General features: G+C 40.1%; 1 protein-coding gene across 5 annotated transcripts in view; it reads left to right on the top strand.

Annotated features, from left to right (window-relative positions):
- Positions 1–25,424, top strand: part of LARGE1 (LARGE xylosyl- and glucuronyltransferase 1) — a 278,243-nt gene that overhangs the window by 137,459 nt on the left and 115,360 nt on the right. For all 5 annotated transcript variants that reach the window (XM_052667466.1, XM_052667467.1, XM_052667468.1 and 2 more), the window contains 2 exons: positions 2,891–2,973; positions 15,734–15,857. In XM_052667466.1, coding sequence (XP_052523426.1) covers positions 2,891–2,973; positions 15,734–15,857 — 207 coding nt within the window. The remainder of the gene's footprint in view (positions 1–2,890; positions 2,974–15,733; positions 15,858–25,424) is intronic.

Below are 25,424 nucleotides of genomic sequence, written 5' to 3'. Positions count from 1 at the left end.
AGGGTTTTTTCATTAGAAAGCGGTTCAGGTTGTAGACCTCACGTTGACTTACAAATTTGCTGCTGATTCTCTTGAACAGTTAAACAACAAGGGGAAGGCAAGTGAATTAAGAAAAGAGAAGAAACAGTTTTGTAGCATACTGTAGGCAAAAACTGTGGCAGAAAAAAAGGGCTGGATTTCTGTTCTCTTCTAGAAATAATTTTCTTCTTGATAGCTGATGGCAGGCAGATAAGTAGTATCAAACACTGCAGAGAGACTGAGCAAGAGATATATGGATTCCTGTGTCTCTGAATTTCAGAAAGACATTTAGCAGAGCAGCCAGAGCTGTCTCCTCACTGCACTTTGGCTAAATCAGAATACAGGACAGCAGCACTAAAAGATACCAAAGAATGCCTAAGTTTAGCTTTGAAATGAACTGGTTTAAGAAAAGGAGATGGCAGGGAGAAAGGGGAGGCTGTGAGGAGAGTTTATTTAGCCAGAAGATGTAAAATGAAGTTGATGGTGACATGATAGTGCTGTTCCATTGAAACTCATCAAGTGTTGGTGTCTGGTCCAGTGTCTTCAGGTGTTTAGTGTTTAAATCAGACCTAAAGCCATTCTCAGTTGATGCTATTTTTGTTGGAATTTAAGGGACGGATCTTAGGCCTTCCAAGAAACTGAGAAAGGCTAGGTTGTAGTGAGGTGGGAGTCAACCTCTTCTGCTAGGTAACAACAAAAGGTCAAGAAGTAATGGCCTCAGGTTGCACCAAGGGGGGTTCAGGCTGGGTGTTAGGAACAGTTTCTTCTCAGAAAGAGCGGTGCTGCAGTGGCACAGGCTGCCCATGGAGGTGGTGCAGTCACCATCCCTGGAGGTGTTCCAGAACTGTGTGGATGTGGCACTGAGGACAAGGTCAGTAGGCTTGTGTGGGGATGGGCTGACTGTTGGACTAAGTGATCTTAGTGATCTTTTCCAACCGTAATGATTCTGTGGTTCTGTGACTGAGAGAAGGCAGGGCGTGCACAGGAATCTGCACCTCATGGGAACCTATACCCAGAAGCATCATACAAACCACTGCTGTAGTAAGTCGTTAAATAAAAGCAGCCTGTGTTCTTCTCTGTTATCATCACAAGAAAGAAACACAATCAATTTTTGCAAAGTGCTGAGAATGCTCAACTTCCTTTGACGTGAAAGTGAATTTGAATTGTGGAATATCTCACAGCACTGTTGTCAACATGTGCTGTGCCGTATTTTCTTTCTCCTACCTCTCTGGATGGTTACCTTATTAATTCCAATCCTCTAAAATCTTCTCATCTTCCCAGCTAGTGATGCGTGCTGGGGCAGGATGCAGCTGCAGTGTTCATGTGGAACTGCACAATAGCACAGCCACTCGGCCATTACTCGATCCAAATTGCTTCCCGGACCAGCTGGTGTTAATGGATGGGACTAGGGACTCTTTAGATGTGCCCAACACATGCCACCTCCTGTGTAAATATGCCTCTGTTACAGGCCAAGCTTTGGCAATGTATGACTATGTGAGAAGGCAAAATTCCTTATTTGTTCTCAACGTAGTGGGCTGTCTGTGGAAAATGAGAGCTGTGTGTGTGTGACAGATCAGCTAACCAACCTTCAAATGGAAGCCAAATGAGGCTTCCCTGCAGTTTCACAGCTGTGTCCCTGATCACAGCTTTGTGCTGCCAGCATGGTAAACTCTCCTTCATTTCTGTGACCACTAAGAAACAGAAAAATACAGAACGTGGCTAATTTTAAAACCAGAGAAGAGTAACTTAACAGCATTTTAAAAATTATTACTTGTTGCCTTAATAATCACGACTAGTAGCACAATTTTCCCTTTCCTCTTCAACAGACAAGTAAACTTCTGCCTCAGATTGAAAGGAAGGAAGAAGGAAGAGAATAAGGGAGTATTTACCAAAGTGCTGGGGTAGGGACTCTTGATTTCATGTTAATGCTGCCTAGTGCAGCCCATGCTACTAGTCATAGGCAGAGAAGTGACCTGTACCTTCCCAGCTTGTGTCCTATATTACACTAGAATCTCAGAATCATAGAATGGCTTGGACTGAATGGAGCCTTAAAGCCCAGCCACCCCAACCCTGTGCCATGGGTAGGGCTGCCCCCCACCAGCTCAGGCTGCTCAGGGGCCCCATCCAACCTGGCCTTGAGCAGCTCCAGGGATGGGACACCTCAGCTTCTCTGGGCAGCTGTGACAGTGCCTCGTGTTCTCTGAGTAATCAATTTCTCCTTCATATCTAACCTAAATCTCCCATCCTTTAGTTTAAAACCATTCCTCCTTGTACCGTCACTATCTATCCATGTAAAAAGTTGATTTCCCTCCTGTTTATGATCTCCCTTTAAGTACTGGAAGGCCTGTTATTGCTGGGAGGACACACACATCCCTGGGCAAAGTAATTGTCCATGTTGTCCATCAGAGCTTGCTCATTCTCTCCTTAATAGGCATTCTTATGGTGGAAATGATGCTGAATTTCTAAGAGCATATCTGCTTCTATCAGGCGTATTTTTAAGTTTTGAGTTCAGAAGGTTAAACAGTGGCTGCTTGTTTCCGTACTCAGAATTTTGTGTTCTGCCGAATGGATGTGTGTCTATATACACGTGCACACACATATGTTCTTAGCTAATAAATGCAATTCTGTTCAGACATCTGATGTAATTTAGGGACAGGAATGACTTTGGAATGATGATGGTGTTATAACTCAATTAAGATGTTTTTAACAAACTGCCTCAAGTGGGCTGCAAACAGCTGCAGAACACCCACTCAAATCTTTAACAATTGCTGCACTAAATAAAAGCACTGCCATGTATGTGCTCTCTCTAATAAGCAATAGAACACAGGGGCAGGCTTTAATTTTTCTTCTTTTTCTTTCTCTTTTCCCACAGACCATCCATGTTGCCATTGTTTGTGCAGGGTATAACGCCAGTCGGGATGTTGTCACGCTCGTCAAGTCCGTTTTATTTCACAGGTAAAGGTACCCTTTTCTTCTTATACATCATATATATACAGATACACAAATAAGCTCTTGTCATGTTTGCTCTTATTCAAAGTCAGATTCCCTTCCTTTGTTTCTTTTTCTTTGAAAGGAATGAAGCATGAAGTATGCGACCACCAGAAATAGATTCATTTGTGAAAAGATCTGTACAGTGAACTGTAGGGTTCAGAAATCCAGTTGCTGCCTCTCCTTGTTGCACTGTGGAAATAGGCACCATATTTATCTGTACCGTAAAGCATCTGCACACCCCCGACTGCTGTAAAATAATGATAGTAGCAATGACAACATTGTTTTCATTTAGCTTATATATGGTTCAGTTTATGGCACAGGTGTAGGTAGTAATTTGAAAGCCATACCAATAAAGACACACTAGTGGTTGATTGGCTATCCTAGCTTCCTATTTAGACATTTATTTTTTAGTATAAACCTGTTACTATAGCCTGTATTATTTCAGATTATTTACTGTGGCTGTGGAGGATCTACTGGTAGCCCCTTAGAAGGCTTTGCAACCTGGTTTTAACACATAGAGCACAATTGCATGCCAAATTTTAGGGGCATAAATGTCCAATGAAGATAAAGTAGCCAATTGCCTTAATAAATAGCAGCTTTAGCAAAACTGAAATGGTATTAAACTGTGTATGCATATGTGTATATCCCTTGTTTGGTTTAGTTGGCGTTGGAGAAGGTACTTTCCCAGGTAGTCAAGAGGGCCAATGGCATACTGGGCTTGTATACGAAATAGTGTTTCCAGCATGAGCTGGAAGAAATGTAAGGCCCTGGAGCGTGTGTCCAGAGAAGGGTAGTAGAGTTGTGAAGGCTCTGCAGCACAAATCTGATGGGGAGTAGATGAGGGAACTGGGGTTGTTCAGTCTGGAGGAGTCTCAGAGGAAACCTTATTGCTCTCTACAACAACCTGAAAGGAGGTTGTAGTGAGCTGGAGGTCAGCCTCTTCTCCCAGTATAATGCTGATGGGACAAGAGGGCATGGCGTCAAGTTGTGCTATGGGAGGTTCAGGCTGGATATTAGAAAAAAAATATTCTCTGAGAAAAGTGGTGCTGCACTGGCACAGGCTGTCCAGGGAGGTGGTGGAGTCACCATCTGTGGAGGTATTCAAGAATTGTTTAGATGTTGCATTGTAGGACATGGTTTAGGGGAAAATATCAGTGGTAGGTAGACAGTCGGACTAGATGATCCTGGAGGTCTTTTCCAACCTTGGTGATTCTATGATTCTGTGATTCTGTGAAATGGGGAGTTGAGAGACTCATCAAACTCTTTAACTCAAATAGGACAAATAGGCCAGTAAAATGTCCATAGTGTTTAATGACTTTTCTAAGGAGACAGTTTCAAACTGCTTCAAACGGAATGATATTTTATAGCAGGGATGATGAATCTTATTTGTGTCATGCTAGTATCTTCTTAAATCGTGAGTGGGTCATTCCAGTCCCCAACATTGCTCCTTACATTTGCTCTGAACTCTGCTGGAACACTGAGTACTGATGCCCTTGCAATGCATTTAAGGTGCCATTTTAACTTTACTCATTTTTGGTCAGCTTTCAAAGAGAGTGTAAATGCCTAACTACCTTCTACTGTGGGGAAAAACTCATTAAATGGTGTTTTTTAAGAGTGTCTGGAATTTAAGTGAAGAGGGGAAGTTCTCTACTGTAGGTATTAGGAAAAATTTCTTTACAGTGAGAGTAGTCAAACACTGATGCTCCATGCCTGCCAGTGTGTTTCAGAGGCATTTGGTTAATGCCTTAATAATGCTTTAACTTTCGGCTTACGGGCATTTGGATTCAGTGATCTTTGAAAGTCCTTTACAAGTAAACTGTTCTATTCTACTCTCCAAAATATGATACTTTCACTATCAATATGCAGCCTTTGCAGATCTTCCCAAAAACAGCATGTTCCTGTTAGATGAAAATTAGAAAGGGCCAGGAGAAAGAAAAACAATGCTGTAATAAACATACCAATACCGAAACAGCAGTAAAAACCTGTTTCATGCTCTAGGCAGAATATTTCTGGATGTTAAAATCCTGTTAAATTTTAAAACTCAATCTATTTCCAATTAGAATCCTGAATTATTCAGTGTGAACTGGTGTTGTGTGGCAAGAATGTGGGGCATTTTGTCTATTTTGATAGTTATCTCTAAGGGATTTCTTGCAAATACTCTTTTTTTTTTTTTACAGATATGTGATTTTTTCTGGCTTTCTGGTTTTTTTTCTCTCCTGTTATTTGCCACCATTTCAAGAAGGCTCAATTCCTGTATGTTTCCGAATACACCATAAATAATAGGAGCATCATAGCTCAAAGGTTTAAACAGTTTCGTTTTGTGTTATTTAAAGGAAATGTCCCTGAAAAATTAACAAATGTACAATCTGCTATAAGGGATATGGAAAATATGTTTAAAATAATGAAAGCAAAACAAAGAGAAGTAACATTTGTGTTTTTGAGTCCGGTGGAGTCTGACCTTGTCAAGAACACAGCTGCTGTTTGGATGGCAGTACTGCTCATCTCAAAGGATTCATCCAGCTCAGCAGAAGTGATCAAGATGAAGTCCAGTATAGCTAATGAAACTTCAGAACAGTTGTAACTTTCAGAATAACCTGTGTGGCTTGTATGCTTAAAGACAAACTGTAAGTGCTTTCTTATCTTGAACAAGCTTTTCTCACTAGGCATTAAGTTGTTCACTAGAAAGAAAAAATGTTTTCAAAGAACAAACAGAGCTTCTTGAAGGCATTTCTTCCTTATTCATAGAATCATAGAATGGTTTGGGTCAAGATCATCTACTTCCAACTCTCCTGCTATAGGGAGGGACACCTCCCTCTAGACCGGGTTGCTCAAAGCCCCATCCAGCCTGGCTTGAATGCTTCCAGGGAAGGGGCATCCACAGCCTCACTGGAACATGTTCCAGTATCACACCACCCTCACAGTATAGAATTTCTTCTTGATATCTAGTCTAAATCTATATTCTTCCTGTTTAAAGCCATTTCCCCCCCATCCTGTTGCTACGTGCCGTTATAAAAGTCCCTCCCCATCTTTCCTGTAGCCCCTCTTTAGGTACTGGAAGGCCACTATAAGGTTCCTCCAGAGCCTTCTCTTCTCCAGTCCGAAAAGCCCCAGCTCTTGCACCCTGTTCTCAGAGGTGAGGTGCTCCAGCCCTCTGGTCATCTTTGTGGCCCTCCTCTGAACCCACTCCAACAGCCCAGTGTCCTTCTGGACACAGTACAGCACTGGACACAGTACTTCAGGTGGTTTCTCACAAAAGCAGAGTAGAGGGGAGGATTGCCTCCCTCAATCTGTCATCTCTTGATTCAACCCAGGATACAGTTGGCCTTCTGGGCTGCAAGCACACTCTGCTGGCTCATGTTGAGTCTTTCATTATCTGACACCCCTGAATTCTTCTCTGCAGAGCTGCTTTCAAGCCTTTCTCTGTCCAGTCTGTATTTGTGCTTGGGATTGCCCCAATCCAGGTGCAAGACCTTGCACTTTTCCTTGTTGAATTTCATGAGATTGGCATGGGTACATCTCTCAAACCTGTCCAGGTCCCTCTGGATGGCATCCCTTCCCACTGGCCTGTCAACTGCACCACTCAGCTTGGTGTCATCTGCAAACTTGCTGCGAGTGTACTTGATCCCACTGTCAATAAGACTGATTTTTGCTTCTTAAGCATCTATTGTGACTGTGGCTACGTTGTGGAAAACCAAGCCTCAAAAACTCTCCTTTCTTGAATGTCTTTCTTTAAAGTGGTGATGGTGAAGAGGACTGAAGAATAAACTGCAAACAAACAACAAACTGAGTTGAAAAGTATATATAAAATGCAAGATTCCTTGCATTGGTTGCCATCTTCAAGCAATGTTATCTTGGAGACTGGAGGCTTGAAAATTACCGTGATTTGAAAGAAGGCTTATTTTAGTTGCTAGGATCTGTTTAACAGCGGGGAAGAAGGATGGAGGTAGGTCATGGTACTGCATTAGGAGAAATGAATTGGGAGTTGGAGGTGGTTGGTTCAGATGGTAGATACTTCATGACATCAGTAGTAGGTTCATCAATTCACTTGAGGGTCATCAGTGAGAACAGGCATGGAAGTGTCTCTTTTTCTGACCCTTAAATGTGCACTGAGGAGTTCATCCTATCTAGCATGTGTAATTGAAAGATGTTTGCGTAGAAAACACAGCTATTGTTACATGGTTCTGCTTGGGCAGCTGTACTACTGCCCATTGGTCCTGCAGTGCAGCACTCTGAACATACACTAGTAGTGGAGCAGCTGGCCCCTAAAAGCAGCCACGTTTCATATCCTTGCCTTTTCCTACTGCACTTAGTTTGGTGTTTGCTGTAAGAGCACTGTTTTCAGTGAATGTCTGACATTCAGAGATGCCCACCTGCTCTTATTGGAATATTCTTCCTTTTTGCTAAGTAAAGCATGTTTCAGCTGAATATCTATTCTGAAAGAAGAAGAGGTGCCTAAGAAGGGAATCCCTACTTCTGAAGTGTAAGAATTTTGAGAAAAGGAGGCCACATCAGTTTAATCATCTTTCCCTGGCATGTTAACGTATTTGTGATAGCCCCAGCTTTGAGCTAGAGTGCTAGACAGAAAGATGCAAGACAGCAGGGGTGCTGGGTCATTAAGAATGAAAACTACAGGAATTTCTACAGATGGTGTGTGCTGTCTCTACTCTCTTGCATGAAAGTGCAGCAAATCCTGCACATTGAACAGTTTAGCTCTCCCAGGTCTTCCTCTGCCAGCTCTAAAAAATCAAGTTTCTGATTCTCATCATACCATATATATCATGAGACATAGGCAGGCTACTCGTTCAAGCCACTTGAGAAGCTGTGTCTGTCTTTGGATTCCAGAAAGGGAGAAAAGGAGTGGAAAGAGCTGGCGTGGTAAATTCCTTATAAGAACACCGTCGTTCAGAAACTCATTTCACTCCCAACAGAAGAGAAGCTTCTGTCTTTAGAAAACGTATGTTCAAGCCACAAAATCCCAGCAGCTTTTAACACCCAGTTTGACATAACTGACAGTCTGTTCTCAGGGGGGCCCTCCGCAGAGCTGCGGTAGTGCAGAGTTTGCAGACTCTGATAAATATGCATTGGCACTGCTGCACAGAGGGAGGCATGGAGAATGAGCACTTAGTCCTCGTCTGCAACTTTCCTGCTTACCTCTCCTGGGCATCTAGTTCCTAATTATGATAGATTTTATAAATCTGCTGCAGGACTGGAGAATCTCTCAGCCAGTTTAACGCAGCCAAGCTCTTATCAGTATGACCTAAGTGCAACTTAGATTTAGTTTTTCTGAACCAAAGACTAAAACACGACTAAAGATATTGGGCCAACTGAGCAAAATGAAATGCAGTTGCTTTTGGAAACAGTGCATAGTGTCCAAAAAAGCATCTGCATTTCATTTTCAGATGTGATGCAGCTGTCTGTGGCTAATTACTATCCTTGGAACCTCTGGTACAAGTTCCATTGTCTCTTTTCAGTGTTTTACTCCATTTCTGAAAATTGGAAACCTTAGAAATGGCCAATGTTTACAGTTTCAGATTGCAAAGACCACTCTGATCTCTACTTAGGTAGTTCTTCACTTCATCAAGAACTGAAATCATTTTTAATGTGCTCTCCTCTTTTCCAAAGACATGCTAAAACACCATGTTTCATTTGGGAACAACGAAAGGCCAAAATTATAAAATTATGACATGTTGCTGACATGTTAGGTCAGCCTGAGAATCTGTGAGAAATTAACTTCTCTTTAGTGCCAGCTATTGCTGCCTTGCCAAAGTACTCCCTTGTATGTAGTGATTTGTATGCTAGCAAAGAGTGGTTTGGGGTTTTTTTTAGTTGTTTCTCTGGAAACTCATCCCTCAATGGTGATGTGAGTTCATAATATAAACAAAAGCAGTGAGATGAACTTTGTAAAACACTTTGTAATACAAAATAGCCTTTAAAAAGACAACTTTATTTCAAGGCAAGTAAATGTCTGAGTATTTTTATGATAGGAGTTTAAACTACGTTATAGATTGCTTTAGCAAAAATAATCTGTTTTTCTTAGAATAAGTAGAGTAAGATGAACAAAAAGAAAATCTAAATTAAATAAAAGGAATGACATGCACTTTCCAAGGAAAAATCAAAAGTCAACACTGGCAGGTAATTAAAGCTTACGTAATCTCATGACTTTATTCCCTGGAGACCTTTTTGCCTTAATGGAGTTCATTTGATAATTTAAAACTTTTGTCATTGTTTCCAACTTTTCTAAGATATCAGTCTATTTTATAGGAGATTCTTCTGACAAAAAATAATATGTGAATTGGTTTCTCTGGTGCACGTGAATACTTCATTTTGTATTTTATTGCTGTGCTAACAATGGAGGAATAATGGAGAAAATAGTGTTTAAAAGAAATCTGTCCATATAATCTTATTAATTTCTGAAGTGATTCCTATAAGTTAACACAAAACAAGACAATCCATACGTAAAGCAGCTCCTGCATGTTAAGATCTCTCCAATAGTTTGGGGAGCATTTTAATCAATGCTGCGTGTGAATGGGTATGAAAAATCTATAATGATTTTCACATTGAAATTCTCCCCACACAAGAGATGAGTTGTCACATGGGCACTAGAAAAAAAAAAATCCCGAGTTGCCTTTTATAATTTCTGTTTGAAGTACTTGTTACCATTTGTTACGGATATAAAAGGTATTACCTTGTTGTGCTTCCCTTAATAAAGTATAGGGTTTGGAAATAAACCCCCTGGGCTACTGACCTTTTTATATTCTTAGAAAATAAAATTCCTCTGTCGCAGAGTGAGACTATACAACCAAGCAGCTGCTTTTTGAATTGCTAACAATTGAGCTATGGAATAATATAGAAGGCTAGAGTGAGTCTTGATTCACTACTCCCTTTTTCAATTGTAGGTTTTTATATTTAACGCTGTGACAGTGGCTATTCCAAAAGAATGCTCCACAAATGCTTGAGCAAGCAGATCGAAACTGTGATGAATAAGAAGTTTTGAAATGTAAAAATAAGATATTGTGATTAAAAGCCAACAACAAAGAAATGAGTTTCTCAGAATAAACTCCTAATTTTTAGCCTGACTTTCAAAATTACTAACTTTTTGCTGTACTAAACTTTATAGAACTATGGCAATGCTGAAAATGAAAGCATTCTTTTAAGCTCCTATATTTGGGCTTAAGAGCCTTTATTTAAGCATCCATGCTTGAAAATATTGTGCAGAATCCCTTTTCATTCGCTTTTGGGGAATGCAATTTAGATAAAGAAATGTGTTCTCTTTATGTGTGGTTTACAATGTCAGATAGTATTCTGGTCTTAAGAGAAGTGGAAATAATTTAATGTATGATGACTTACGGTTTTCTAAGTAGAGTGGTTTAAACCTTGAGTTTCCACTTGATGAGAAATGCCCATATTTTGAAATGGCCTTTTTCCCTCGTTATGGCATTAATATCAGCATTTTCCGTGTTTCACAGAAACTGTGAAAAAATGTACTTTGTAAAAATTAAGATATTCAAAATCCTTGACACCAAAGAGACTAAGTGATTTCTGGATATGGGGGAAAAATTCCCTGACCATTTCAATACTTATTTCAATAGTGAGGAAGCTGGAGGATAAGAGTTCAAGGGCCATCTGCTCTGTAACCTGGAATACTGAAAATGTTGTCTTCCAAACATACAAATTCACATGGAAATTTGGAGCCTGTTATTTTGCACTTGAAGTTTACCAAAATTGTCATATATTCGCCTGGAGAAGAGAAGACTGTGGGGAGATCTCATTGCAGCCTTCCAGTATTTAGAAGGGGATTATTAAAAAGGAATTGAACTTTTTACTCGAGTCGATAGTGACAGGACAAGGGGGAATGGTTTTGACCTCAAGGAGGGAAGGATTCGAAGAAGACTGCGGGGGGAACTCATTGCAGCACTTCAGTACCTAAGGGGAGCCTACAAAGAGGAGGGAAATCAACTATTTGAAAGATAGCAGTAGGACAAGGGGAAATGGTTTTAAGTTGAGGGAGAGGAGATTTAGGTTGGATGTCAGGGAGAAATTCTTTATAGAGAGAGTGGTGAGGTTCTGGGAACAGGCTGCCCAGAGGGGTTGTGGATGCCCCGTCCCTGGAGGTGTTCAAGGCCAGGTTGGATGGGGCCCTGGGCAACCTGGTCTAGTATTAAATGGGGAGGAAGGTGGCCCTGCATGTGGCAGGGGTTGAAGATTCATGATCTTTGAGATCCCTTCCAACCCTATGATTCTGTGATTCTGTGATTTGATGTCTGGGGAAGTTCTTTGTTCTTTGCAGAGAGAGTGGTGAGGTGCTGGCACAGGCTATCAGAGTCTGTGGATGCTCTGTACCCGGAGATGTTCAAGGCCAGGTTGAGTTGGGCCCTGGGCAACGTGGTCTAGTACTAGATCTAGATGTTGGTGGCCCCCCATGTGTCAGGAGGGTTGGATCTTAATGATGCTTGGGGTCCCTTCCAATCCAAGCCATTCTATGATTCTTTGATTCTGTACTACTGCATAGTTGCATTTTCTATCACAATTTACAGTATAGTGCTTTACAGAAGTACAAAATGGAGCCAGCTTTTTTTATTCTCTTGATGTGCCCAGTGGAAGATGAATTGTATGGGAGGAAAAGGCATGGAGCTGCATTAGGAGAGGGTCAGGTGGGGTGTTAGGAGCAGTTTCTTCACCAGGGGACAGTGGGCATGGAACAGGTGGAGTTCAAGAGGCATTTGAACAATACTTTCAGAAATATGGTTTAGTTTTTGTGTAGTCCTGTGAGAAGCCAGGAGTTGGAGTCAATGATCATTGCACATTTTGAGTAAGAAAATAGGAAGTCTGTGTTGATCATCACTTTTTCTGAAACTTCATTCCAATATCACTCCTGCAATTGCAAGAAACCACAGCATAGAAATCCTTTTCATAATTTGATTTACCTTCACAACAGTTTCTTTAATGAGAGCATCATATTTTACTGATTTTATTCAACTCAGCTTCTTCTAGCAAACCTCATTGTCTCCAGCTGCCCATTAAATTTATTCGCCAGCCCTGCCACTCTTCCTTCTACCCCAGTGAGGGATTCTCAAGTCCCCTGGGAGATTTGCATATCTTTTCCTTCTTTCCCCAAACTTCTTGAACTGTAGCTGCTAAATACATGCCAAGGATTGCTCTCTATATGGATTTCCCTTAGCTTTGTTTCAGTTTTGTATTCCAAAATGTCTCTATCCTTCCTCTGGCACCAATGCTTTTGCAAAACATCTGTGTCCAGTGAAATGTAGCCCACAGTGAAGTACTTGGTTGTCATTCCTATTTCTGACAGCTAGTGATTCAGCGGTGTTGGCAAATAATTAATAAAAGAAAAAACATCCCTTTTTAGTATCACTTCAGGATTTCTCATCTTGCAGGCTCTCTTCTGTATCTTTTGCTGTGGATGATGGTTGATCTTTAAGCTTCTGCACTTGTTTCATAAACACTTCGAAGCAATCCTAATCTTTTGGGCTTTGCACATTGCAAACACTAGAACATCCAAAAACGTCGTCTGTGTGCATGCTTGTACGGTTGCCTTCAGAGCATCTTCCAGGTTTCTCACTGTGCTCTGTTGCCTTTTAGCACAAGTAGTCAAGCCTATCCTTTCACATAACTAAAATCTCATCCAGAGTAAAATTTTGTGTGGCTGATGCACATTTAGTTGTAGATGTCAGCGGGTCACTGTTCTGTTCAAGGGATATATTTTTCTAAGTGATAATCCTCTGCTTTGCCTCTGACACATACTTTCCTTCCAGCTGAATCTTTACCACAAGGCTAACAACTTGAAAGAGATTTCTGTGTCAGAGTACAACTACTCCTTTCTTCTTTTTCCCAGTAGGAGCTGAACTAAAGAAAATGTCACCCACTTGTTCCCATTTAAGTTTCATACGCTATGGGTCACTCAGATAAGTATAAACTGCTACTGAACATCTGAGCGTCTTTGTATCAGATTTTTTTCTTTTCAAGTAGTGCGTTTTATCTTCAGATGTTTTTTATCAATTCCATTTAACTAAGTGGTGATTTGAAAGAAGATGTAGCTTTCTTGTTTTCGACTGATTTTACTCTCCTTATTCTACTTTGCAATATATAGATAAATGACCTTGAAAAAAAGAGAAGAAATTACTAAAGATTACCAGCTGGGAAATAGCCTGATCAGATACCGGACCTGCTAAGCAGAAGAACCTGTACAGATTGTGTTGGCAGTATACACCTACTTTCCTTGAAATATTGCTTCGCCAATTCCACCGATTCTGGATCTTTGTTTGTTTCCCTTGGCCTTTTCTCTGCTGATGAAATACATTTCCTGATCACTTCCATTTCCCGATTCTTCCTTGGCAATGAGTCTCGTTTCTGTGGAATCTGCATGAGCAGGACGTTGTCTTCTCTCCTGCTGGGCTGGTGAAGCAGTTATAATTGCTATGATCCTTTTGGGTTGGTTCTGCAAACCTCAGCAACCTGCAGCTTTACTTTTCCTCTGCTCATTCCAGGACACAGGGGGGATGAAAAGACCTTTGTCTTTTTGGAAGGCATATTATGGCTTAGTATTTTGCTATTGTTAAACTCAGATCAGCTGTGAGTTTTTTCTGCTGTCAAGATTAACTCTTATGTAAGCCTTCTAACTAGCCCTTTTCCTGCCTATTCTATAAGCATATGTTTTGATCCACAGTCCCCTGGAAAACAAAAGAACAGCTTCACTGATATTAGTGGATATTAGGTTGGATTTTATGTGCAGTATTTGTATAATCACAAAATTGAGCTATACAATGCTTACTACAGCAATCTCCTGTTTCTGCTGAGAGGTGTGTTACTATACTATGAACCATTGCATGTATTTTTAGGTTTTCTTGTGAACTTTCTTGAGTAAAAAACAGTATTACTCATCAAAGCAGAGAAAAGTAGCATTAAAGAGAAGCACTTATTCTTCATTAAGGGAGGAAATGGACAAAGAAATAACCTTCATCTTTTGGAATAAGCCCAAAAGTATAATGGAAGTGCATTGTCCTAACTAACATAGATTTCTTCACTTCTCTTTCAAACAGCAGCACGTAGCAGTGTCAGTCATATACCTTAACATCTGAAACTAACTTCTCCTTCTTTAGATGAAAAGTTTCTGTTGACAGTGCAGCCATTTACCTTCATAAGTTTCACAGTAATGAGATTCCAATACTCTACCCTAGGGATCGAAGAAAGGTTGAGCCAGTGCTAAAGTCTAAATGGACATCTGTTGTCTTGGTGGCTTTTGCGAATTCTGTCCTCTGCTGACAGTGAAAGCTGCAAAGTTAGGGATAAACATGGAAGACTACAACTCGTGACTAGTTTTCACTGGCTGGTTTTCATACTTACACCATTTAAGCTGAGCAAAGATGACTTTGCTTACTGTTCCTCAAAGAGCGAAGCAAGGCTAAGGGATTTAAATGTGGTGTTTGTAATATGAACATTCACATTACTGTAGAAAAGTTCAAGCACTTTGTCAGACTTTGCTGGTCTTGTTGATACTGGCTTTACTTATCCCGATTTTGAAGTTTCTCATAGAATCATAAATGGTTTTGATTTGAAGGGACCTTTAATGAGGATCTGGTCTGCCTCCTCTACCACGGCAGGGACATCTATCAATAGACCAGATTGTCTAAGGCGCCATCCAGCCTAACCATGAAAACTTCCAGGGATGGAACACCCACAGCTTCTCTGGGCAACCTGTTCAACTGCCTCATCACCGTCACAGTAAAAAATAACTTCCTAATATCTAATCTAAATCTGCTCACTGTCAGTTTAAAATGATTACCACTATTCCTATCACTACATGCCCTGGTAAAAAATCTCTATCTTTCTTATAAACCCTCTTCAAGCATTGAAAGGCTGCAGTGAGGTCTCCCCAGAGCCTCCCCCTCTCCAGACTGAACAATCCAGCTCTCTGTCTTTCTTTGGAGGAGAGATGCTCCAGCCCTCTGATCATCTCCTGGCTCTTTTTTTGACATAGTTCAAGTAACCTTAAGTACAGAGGTGATCCCAAGTCTGGTGTTTTAAAGTAATATATTTATTTGTTCCTGCTTTTCTTCAGCCTGCCTTATAGGAAAAGGATGAACTTGTCCTTGTAGGAATGAGGATGTGGGGAAATTTACATTCTCAAGAGTATTCATTATTTCAGTAGCTAGAAGGCAGTCACCTGAAACATCTAGTTCTGGTTTCCCACAGGATAGCTGTTAATACTCAGGGTTTGCTTTGTAGAAATGATGCATGTAATCTCAACAGTCTTGGAATGATACCTCATTCAGATGATTATTTTTCACCTTCACCTCTACTCCCATTACTCTACAGACTATTCTTACCACAGAGATAAATTACCAGGTTCGCTGAGAAAACTGAAAGCAATCACTTTCACATCTTAAGGCCCAAAGGAGGAATTAATTTGGATTTCTTTTAAGAGTCCAGTAGGACGGACCAGATCCTCAGCTGTTATAAATCAGCGCAGTCCACTGAAGTCAAAGGAACTATATTTACATATTTACAGGTGTTCTAGTACTTCTGTTATTGTTACATTTATTCAAACTGTGTCTCAACGTTTTCTCCGCAGAGCAGTACTCCACCAGATGTCATGTACACTTTGTCTTGCAACCTCTGACATGCACAGAATGTTGCAAGTTTTGTTGTTCTTTTGCAATAGGAATTAGAATCCTTTGGACCAACGTGTTTTTCTCCCTTTCCCTGGCAGGCGAAACCCGCTCCACTTCCACCTCATCGCAGATGCAATTGCCAAACAGATCCTCGCGACTCTGTTCCAGACTTGGATGGTCCCTGCTGTGCGCATAGACTTCTATGATGCAGATGAACTCAAGGTAAAGACAAACACAGCTGTTAGTCATGCACTTCTGGTTTCATTTCTATCCATTTGTCTGGACTGGGGAGTTGAAGGAGAATTGTGTTGTCCCTGGCTAAAAATAACCACATGACTGTAATCTCAGTTACACGTAACTAGAAGATACTGATTTGCTAAAATCAATGTGGTTACTCTGCTCATGTTATATATTTAGAATTTTACCTTCTACCAAGAGGATTCTGGTTTTCTGTGTTACATTGCATCGGATGAAATGTTTTGCTAATCATGAGTATCTTGTTCAATAATCTTAAGGCTTTTACTGGAAACAGTCAAACTCCTTGAATTCCTTAAGCAAAGGCATAAAACAGTGCAAGTGCACACAACCTAAAAAGCTATCAATATTATATTTTGAAATAGCTATCTTTTTTTAATCTAGGTGTCCTTTCAAAAGGAGTGACTGAAAAAAGGAGTGCTCCAAGGAGGGAAAAATGACTTACTGAAACATGAAGTCATTATCTTCTCATAGATTTAGAAAGTTTAAATTAGGTCATGGACGCACAGTTTTGAATTTGAGCTGCACGTTTGTTAGCTGTGGAAGTAGATTGAAGCGCTCAGATTTCAGCGTTTGGAGTTGGTGGCAGTAATTTGTATGACTTAATTAGACCGTTCTGAACATCCCTAGAAAAATGGCTATGCCAGTGAAGGAGTAAGTTCAAAGCGTGCCATGTTGTAGAATCTTGAATACAAAATGTTACAGAAAGATGGAAAAGGGAAAACTTGATCCTTAGGAAAAATATTTTTTCTAGCTATTTTTATTGGTTTCTATATGAAGCCATATTAAGTATTGACCTAATTAGCTAGAAATCTCCCAGAGATCTCCCTTCTGTTCTTTCTAGCTTCATAGTGAGGAAGAAGTTTGTTTTTCTTAGTCCTGCACATGTCTATGTTACTTTTACTTTTCTGTAAATTCTAGGATTTTACAGTTCTTAATTAACCTCTCAGCTGAACATGACAAACCTCTTAGCGTTTTCCTTCTGGTCATTTGGGTATGGTCCAATCTAGCTAAGTAAATAAGAAACAGGAGAGCTTACTTCAATGATCCCTAACTTACCGCTTTTTAGGCAACAACACTGTGCAGATAAGAAGCTACAGAGTCTTGTCTTGGCCCTCCCTCTTCACTTTAACTTTTATGTGGCCAGTGACCGAGTGCAACACTGGATGATCTTGCTTATAACCCATACGCTTTAGGCTGGGGATCACTTAGTGGGTGCAGGTACTGATGCATGAATACATCTTTCCAGGTCTGCCATGATGCTGGCTCATATCCAGATCAGACTGCAAGTTTTAGTAAAGAACGCAGAGGAACTGTTTAAAGACAGCTGTAGGAGCTCATCTCTTTTTTTCCCTACATAATCTCTGGAGAGGATGGAATGATTATTGCGAGTTCACATTTTTCACATGTGCTCTTAGGGGATACATTATTCAGTCCAGTGTTAGGAAAACATTGAGCTTATCATGGAATGCTTTACTTTTCTACTATTCTCTTAAAGTCTGCCCTTTCTCTGGTCTTTGAATACAGTGTTACCAAGTGTATATACCGAATCTCAATTTTTAATAGACTTCCATATTTCTTTTTAAACCCAGAGTCATTGCTAACTGCTGAAATCTAAAAGGGTTTAGACTGAACAATAGCTTGGGAAGTTTCTGCTTAGCCTTCATTCACAACCATCTCATTTTTGGGCGGAGTACATTTTAACTGGAACAGAAAACAATTAATTTCATGTCTGGTTTGTTTCATTTCCTTTTAGATATGTATGCCCTTCCAACCCCTTACTTCCTAACACAGCAGGAGGTAGCATGTAAGCTTAAGTCCTGGGAAATGTCCTGCTCCTGCACAGACAGTGGAAGGGAGCACATAATGTTAGATTCCCCAAAAATACTATGAATTCTTATTTGTTTCAAAATATCTGTTTTCAGTTCAGGCAACACTATCTACTAGAGCGTAATTTTTTTTCAAAGCCAAAATTTGGAGACAAATATTTAGCAGTGTTTCTTAACATCTCCTGCAGATTTTAAACACCAACTGTTCAGCTTGGAGTTAGAGCAACAAGTGTCCTGAAGGATGGTGGAAGAAATAAGTCCCTGTAGTAAATGATGTTTTCTCTCAGGTTCTAGAGACCTAGATTCTTTCTTTTAAGAAATGGAAAACAAAGTACCACTGATTATCCTTCATCTTCTAGCGCTGGGAAACAAGCACAGCTACACTTTGCTTCTGTGAAAGAGCCATGTCAGATACTCCTTGTGAATTTTAGAGAAGATGTGTTTTTCTTTTTGCAAGATGACACTGCTGTTCATATTTGTCCTGCAGCATGTAGAACCTTCATTCATTCTCTCCCTAGGAATAGGTACCAACCAGCTTGCTAGGAATTGTTATGAAGCGGAGGAGAGCGCGGCCATGGCAATGTCCATCTTTGTTTTATGCCCTTGGCAGAATAAGAACTTGACTCTAGAGCTGAACAAAAGAAGCAGCATTTCCAGAAGGGTCAGACATAGGGGAATGTGAGCTTGCTGGTTATATTTCTTTCAAACAGCCATTTTGATCATTGTAACAGCCAGTTTTAATAAGACATTTATAACTTCCAAAATAGTTTGGTGTGTCTCCTCATTGTCTTGCCCATAACCACAAGGGAAACCTATGTCTAAAAGCTCTCCCTCACCTTAGAAGCTTTTCATATTGTGGACTGTACTGACAGTGCAGCTCTCTTCCAGTAGCTAAACATGCTAAATGCAGCTAGCAGTGAACAGTAAGCATCCTTGCAGTGTGGAGAGCTGGTAATGGCAGCAGTAATTGAGCCACTCCATAGCTGCAGAGGTCATGCTGCTTCTACTCAGTATGGCCCACATGTAGCACTTCCACATCTCCGAGGCCACATATGGCTGTGGCTATGAACTTGGAGTTACCTGGCAATGTAGATTCACTTCTAGTAGCTCTTGTCATTCCATTTTGGTCCTGATGCAGTAGATGTAGCTATTACAACACAGCCTCGCAGCAAATAACTAGAAATGGGAAATTATCATCTTGAACATTAAATGAAAGAAAAAAAACATACCTGTGGAACATTAATCTAAAAGACCTATTACAGCTGTGGCTTGCAAATATCATGCTGCAAGTTACTGTGTTTTTTCAATTCAGTCTGACATGAAGAAAATTCATTTAAGATGTGCCTACTCTAGCACTTAGCTTCTGTGCTTCATTATTTGATGTGGAATCTCATGCTAGTTCATTCAGATGGAAGTGCAGGCATTAAACCCATTGTGATCAGTGCTGGCCCAGAGCAGAAGGGGCAGCTGATAAAGCAATACAGAATGTGTGATGTGTGGAATACAGATGAAGTGGGTTTGTTTTCCCAGATGTTGCCTGACAGACTGCTGACAACATCAGGTGAACTGAGGGAAGCAGAAGGTAAAGGAGCAGTTGTCTGCTCCGCTGTGTGTGAATGTTGATGGTCCAGATAAATGTGGTCTCCTCGTTGCTAGAAAAGCAAAAAAGTCCTTTAAATAGTTCAACCCATAATTGTACTGCAGTCAATCCGTGAACTGCAAGGTAGGGATGTTGATTAGGTTTTTGCAACAGATGTGCATTTGATCTGAAGTTGAAATGTAAAACACTCCACAGTTTTCTGCATATGTGGACAAGATCCCAGCTTCCATCATTCCCAGAAACACCAGACTACAAGTCTCACTATTGATGCTGCTTTTGGTAGTTTCATACCAGAAGTGTTGAAGTAGTCTATACATTCAGTTAAAATTGGTGGTGTGGACCAGAGAGGAGATCCAAGCTGGTATCATGTGTGGAATAAGCAGCACCTAACTTAAGCATGAAAGGAGTCACTCCTTAGAAGTTCCACTTTCCTTCCATCTGAACTGTGAAGGCAGTTCCTTTGGTCAGACGTGTCAGCATTTGGTCAGACAGACAGGCAAGCGCTATGAGATTTAAGAATGAAAATAAATGTAATTGTTTAATTATAAACACAGTGTACCTGGGTCTCAGAGCTGTGCCTGCGTGCTAGGTTACTAATTCCTGCACAGATTAAATAAAGTGCTGCTGATTTGAGACAGCAAACCAGATTGAAACTAGATGATTGATTTAGCTGCTGGCCATCTGCACGAACGTTTGACAGATTGTTACAGGAGCTCTCCCAGTGGGAATTTCAGACAGTTCTTGAGATTCCCCAGGCAGTCCCTGCTGTGCCTACACCAATTTGTATGCTTAAATGTGTTGATTAACATCCTGAACGGAAAATCTGGTGGACCCAGAAATTCCCAGGAAGTTCTTGCTGTAAAATTAATCAATTGTACAAGAGTAAAACACTTGTAATTATTTAATCGAAACAGTTCCTACATATGTAGAAATGATCAAGTAGAACAGACATTTGTACATAGGAAATGTTTTGCGTGTAGTTTAAGGAGATCTATAATGATTGATCATGCATGTGCTAGAGTGCTCATCTGCGACCAGAGACCAGCTGGGTCATCATCTCTGACAGAACCGAGTTTTTTAGAGAGTCTTACCCAGTCCAAGATGCGCCTGCAGGGGACCCTTACGATGGAAACTCCTTTCACCATCCAAACTGAAACCAAGTGTTCTGTTTAATAAACTGGATTATCCATGCTAAAGTTACCAAGATCCCAATGAGTAGTTAACTTTTTTTTTTACGCATTCTCTGTTTTTGAGTGTCTGTGCAATAAGTGACATAAAAAACAAATCAAATGGCATGGCATTTTTTTGTTACCAGTGGAAGCTTTTCCAATGAATAATAGCATTGGGGGAGCTGTGAGTATCATACACTGCCATATATCAATTTTGGAAATGCATTCAAGCAAATGCAGTTGCAGAAGCAGTCAGCTGTAACAATTTATTTTCACAAGACTAGTGGCTGACTGCTAGCTATCACTAACTAGAAGAGTTGAACCTTATTTTCATAGTGTTTAAGGTCACTGCATAATTTTTTATCTGTTAAGTAGTTCATTGTATGCCCCAGAGGCAGAGACACAAAGTTATAAAGCAAACGTACGTTAATTTTCTTCTTTTCTTTTCCATTTCACATGCGAGATCTAATTGTTACTAACAATACAGGACGTGAAACACAGCACCTATTTATGTTTGTATTCATTTATGTAGTAGTAGATGTTCAATGAAAGTGTTTCTACAAAACTATGGTTTTGGTTAAATATTGTTATGCTATGGTAAGCTTGCATTTCACTAATATTAGGCCTTTCTATAAGCTGATCTACTATACATGTCAGTGAAATCATAGCCGTAGATTGCTGATTTTTCCCAGCTTCTCTCTTTCAAGAGTATTTAACCTGGTTTCAGGTGGGGTGTAGTATTTTTTTCACAGTAGCTGGTATGGTGCTTTGTTAGGATGAGAATAGTGTCGATAACTCAGCAGCATTTCAGCTATTGCTGAGCAGTGCTGCAGGAAGGTTCTTGAGGGAGGAGTGCGTGCACAGAGCCAGGAAGTTTTCAGCTTCTTGTTCTGCCCTGCCAGTGGGGAGCTTGGGGATGCACAAGTAGCTGTGAGTGGACAGAACCAAGACTGTTTGAGGGAATATCCCAGACTGCATGACATCATTCTGAATGATAAAACTGGGAGGAGCTGGCTGTGGGGAGCTGCTGTTCAGCTAGGCACCGTGCTGAACTGTGCTGGCTAGGCACTGCTCACTGTTGGTGAGCAATTGTGTTGTGCATCAATTGCTTTTTGTTGTGATTGTTTTAATTATTTTTATTTTCTCTGTGTTTTTTTTGTTTGTTTGTTTTTTCATTCTTATTAAACTATCCTTATCTTGACTCATGAGTTCTCACACGTTTACCTTTTCAATTCTCTCCCACATCCCACTGGGGGAGGTGGTGAGCAAACAGCTCTGTATGTGGTCCTGAGCTGCTTGCCAAGTTAAACCACAATAGATTTTAAAACTAAAGGAAAAATACAAATTTAAGATTTTCAAAACAAAAGCTTACAGCCAAAATGCTGTACAGAGTTTCATAACTTGCATGAGTTAGTTTTAGACCTGAAGTTCCATAAAAAAACTTAGGCTTTTCGCATTTACTGATGAACATAATGAACACAAAAGACCTGAAATCTCAGGTGACAGAAATATACTTGTGGTTTTGACATGCAAAGAATTGGGTGGTGTTACTCTTAGTTCATCCACCATTTTCAGTACCACAACTGGATCTTAACAGAACATGTTCTGGTAAGCTGAGCTATTTTCTTGCATCCAGGCAAGACTGGGAGGAAATGAGTAGAGTTAGTACAACATCCCTAGCACAGTGGAACCCCTATAAAGTGGTCAGATCAGTCTCATCCCTGACTTTGCCTCTAGAGGGAGTCAACACAGCAAAGGTCAGAGAGTTTTGTGCAGAAGATTTCTGTGTAATTTCTCCTAGGATTTACCCATCTTGACAGTTCTTGTAGGACTTGGGACTGTAAGGAACTGGTGTACTGGAATGAAGCCCAATATGATACAAGCAGGTGCAGTATGTCGTGGGCCTTACTCCAGTGACCCTACCTACTGTGCTGTATTAGTGCTTTGCTCATATTGGGATGAATTATGATTTTAAACAGGCTATTCCAAAGCAAAGCCTAACCTTCGTCCTGATGTCAGTGTTTTGAAAACAGTGAAGTTCTTGGTTAATTTTATAACTTATCTCTAACAGCTGTGGGTTTCTTTGAAGTTCCACCTTTTCTTCATGCTAGGGAAAAGCAAGACTTTTCCCTGTGTCACTCTGTGCTACACCCAAAAGGAAGCCACTCTTCTGCACAACGTAAGTGAAATAAGGAATTAGGAGCCAGCACTCTTCCGCTGCCATCACCCACATTTGTATCATAGTATCGGACTTAGTGACATTTTGATAGCAAGGATTCCTGTGTGGCATTCAGCTTCCATAATGTCATTCTTATTGCAACAATGTGTACTGAGCCCTCAGGGAAAGCTGTTGTAGCAGGGCATGAGAAAAGAAAAATAACTGCACATGAGATTTTCCAAAAGATGATCCAGTTTTACAAAAATTATCCAATGTGTTCTGGTAAAAAAGAAATTTAAAACCACAGAGTGCCTCAAGCTGACTGCTGCAACTATTGTTTGTTCTATATATCTCCATTGCATCAATTGCTTTTGCAGAACTGTATCATCCTTCTATGAGGAATGAAGGCATTTTGCTATTCTAACTTCACTTTTTTTCCTATACTGGGAAATTGTTTAACATTTTCATTTGCATACAGGTATAGGTTGCATATTCACTGTACTTGCTAGTTAATGGTCATCCAGGACAATTTATTTTCTTGACACTAGCAGATGAAGACTTGGGAAGACGTGTAATGACTATAGTCTAAAATCTTAGTGGCTTTTCACCTGCTCACAGTGATATCTCCTTGTGTAGGGTTTATTGATGGGAGCACAGCAGTGTCTGAGGTGAGCTCATTCCTTCTGGGCAGTTAGCATAGGCCAAAAATATTCTGAAGGAATACGACTGAATTGTTTGTTCTTGTGGTGAAAAATGGTGTTCATTTTACCTGGAATACTTATGTACATGACACCTTTTCCCAACTCTGCTAATTACAAGCCATCCCGAGTCTGATATAGCACCAGCACACAGTGAAGTCTCTCTTCTCATAGGTCTTCTGTGTCTGTCTCAGCTTGGGTAAAGGCATTCAGTCTAATTTGATGTTGGAGTATCTGCTTCAGAGGGTGAAATTTATAATAAGGTTAGTAATTATATGCCACTGATGATACTTCTTTTTCAGTCATCTTGATGTAAAAACATCTGAATTCCTAAATTGTGAAATATAATTTCTGTTAGTGAAGAGATCATTTTTCAGATCAAACTGACTTCACCTTGCAAAAGTTTTGTTGAGGATGATTGTCTTACTCTTTCAGCAACAAGGATGAAAACTCAGCATTGTTTTGATCTCCTGATAATTTTCTCATATACCGTTCCATTTCATCAGGTTTGAGCCTTTTCATGGTTGAATGGATTCCACAGCTTTTTATCTAATGCAGATGAAAGCCTTCATGAAATGCTTCCAGCTATATGGTTTTAATCAGTCACTCAGGATCTGTCTTTTCACCTGTCTGTCTGACTGCATCCAATAGTCCTTAGAGTGAAGCTACAAGATTACATGGAGTTTGGGTGACACCAATGGCTTAGTCTACACCCCAAAAGTTTCAAGAAAAGTAAGAGAGATATGTCTGCTACACAGACACACCCTTAAAATGTCACTCAGGCAAATTCACTGTTATCTTGACCAGTATTTAACCAGAACTTAGGCAAGAAGCTAGGTTGGTGTCGTGATCATCAAGCTTAGTATTTCTTGCTTTGAAAGAGCCCAGCTTTCCCAACTGTATCTTTATTTTCTTCATACTGTATCTGTAGTTAATTCTGTATTGTATAAGAGATATATCTATTAACAAAGAAAAGAACACTATTTTTTCCTTGTTGCTGTAGTGTTTTTTGTACAAGGTTACTGTTAGTATTGCTGGTTCATAATGGTAATATGTTTTGTTTTTTATTATCCTTCTTATCCCAGATGCATTACAGGACCTTCTTAATTTCCAGGATTTTCAGTAGTTTTCATCTATTATAATATTTACCATTGGAGAAAAAAGCATCATTCAATGTAATTTTTGTTCTCTTCCAACAGTAATTGCTATACAAGAAGTTCATACTTGCCTGGCCTCCAGACCTGCAGCATGGAAGATTATTTTTTTTCCTTCTAATTCTTTGCTTTTGGTGAAAGTAAGGGAGCTAATAATTCTTACTGGGATGTGTTGTTTATCTAACCAGCAAGACGTGTATTCCACCACTAATGGGCCTCTTTTTTGTTGAAGCATTTCCAGCTTCTATTATTTAAGCTTATTTAAGCTTCCCCCTTTGTTGATCTGTAGGTAGAAAATGTAAAGGTTTGTCTCTGTAGAGAGATTATTTTCCTGAAGAGATTCTGATTAATAGCTTGTGGCTTCGTTTGAGTAGAGGAGTGAATCCTTTTTTTTTCGTTTATGTGTCACATTTTGACATCATATTAGGATCTTCGAGCTGCAGTCTCACATCCCTTCCACAAATCATTATCTTCTGCAATTCTCACTCCTGCACTGAGGTACCTTCTGTTTCTTATTAGATACAAACAAGACTAGATTTTTCAGTCTTAGCAGGGTGAAAGATTCTTTCCAAAACATTTGAGTTTTCTGCATGTGATAATATTTTAGACCTGCAGTTTCCTAAAAGATATCACTGGGTAATAACAATCACTGTACCTATTTTGCTGTCTCCTTTCATCATCCTGGAAACGTACTCTTGTCCAAAATCTTATATGGAAAAAACTCCACTTCCCATATTTTTGTCAGAGAAGAGAGGCTATTGTCTAACAAACATAACGTGTTTGTGCAGGAGATGGTGTTGCTTTTTATTCTGGCCAGTGCATCTTAATGACACCTGTTTAATACCATGCCATCATAAGCACTACAGATTGGATGTCTCTGGACTTTAACCCCAAGAGCTGCATGGAAATTTGCCAAAACACATAAC

The sequence above is a fragment of the Tympanuchus pallidicinctus genome, unplaced genomic scaffold (genome assembly GCF_026119805.1).
Source record: "Tympanuchus pallidicinctus isolate F22 unplaced genomic scaffold, pur_lepc_1.0 scaffold8, whole genome shotgun sequence".
In the NCBI taxonomy this organism is placed as follows: Eukaryota; Metazoa; Chordata; class Aves; order Galliformes; family Phasianidae; genus Tympanuchus; species Tympanuchus pallidicinctus.
The sequence above is the reverse complement of the archived record's forward strand: the minus strand, read 5'-3'. Positions and strand labels throughout refer to the sequence as shown.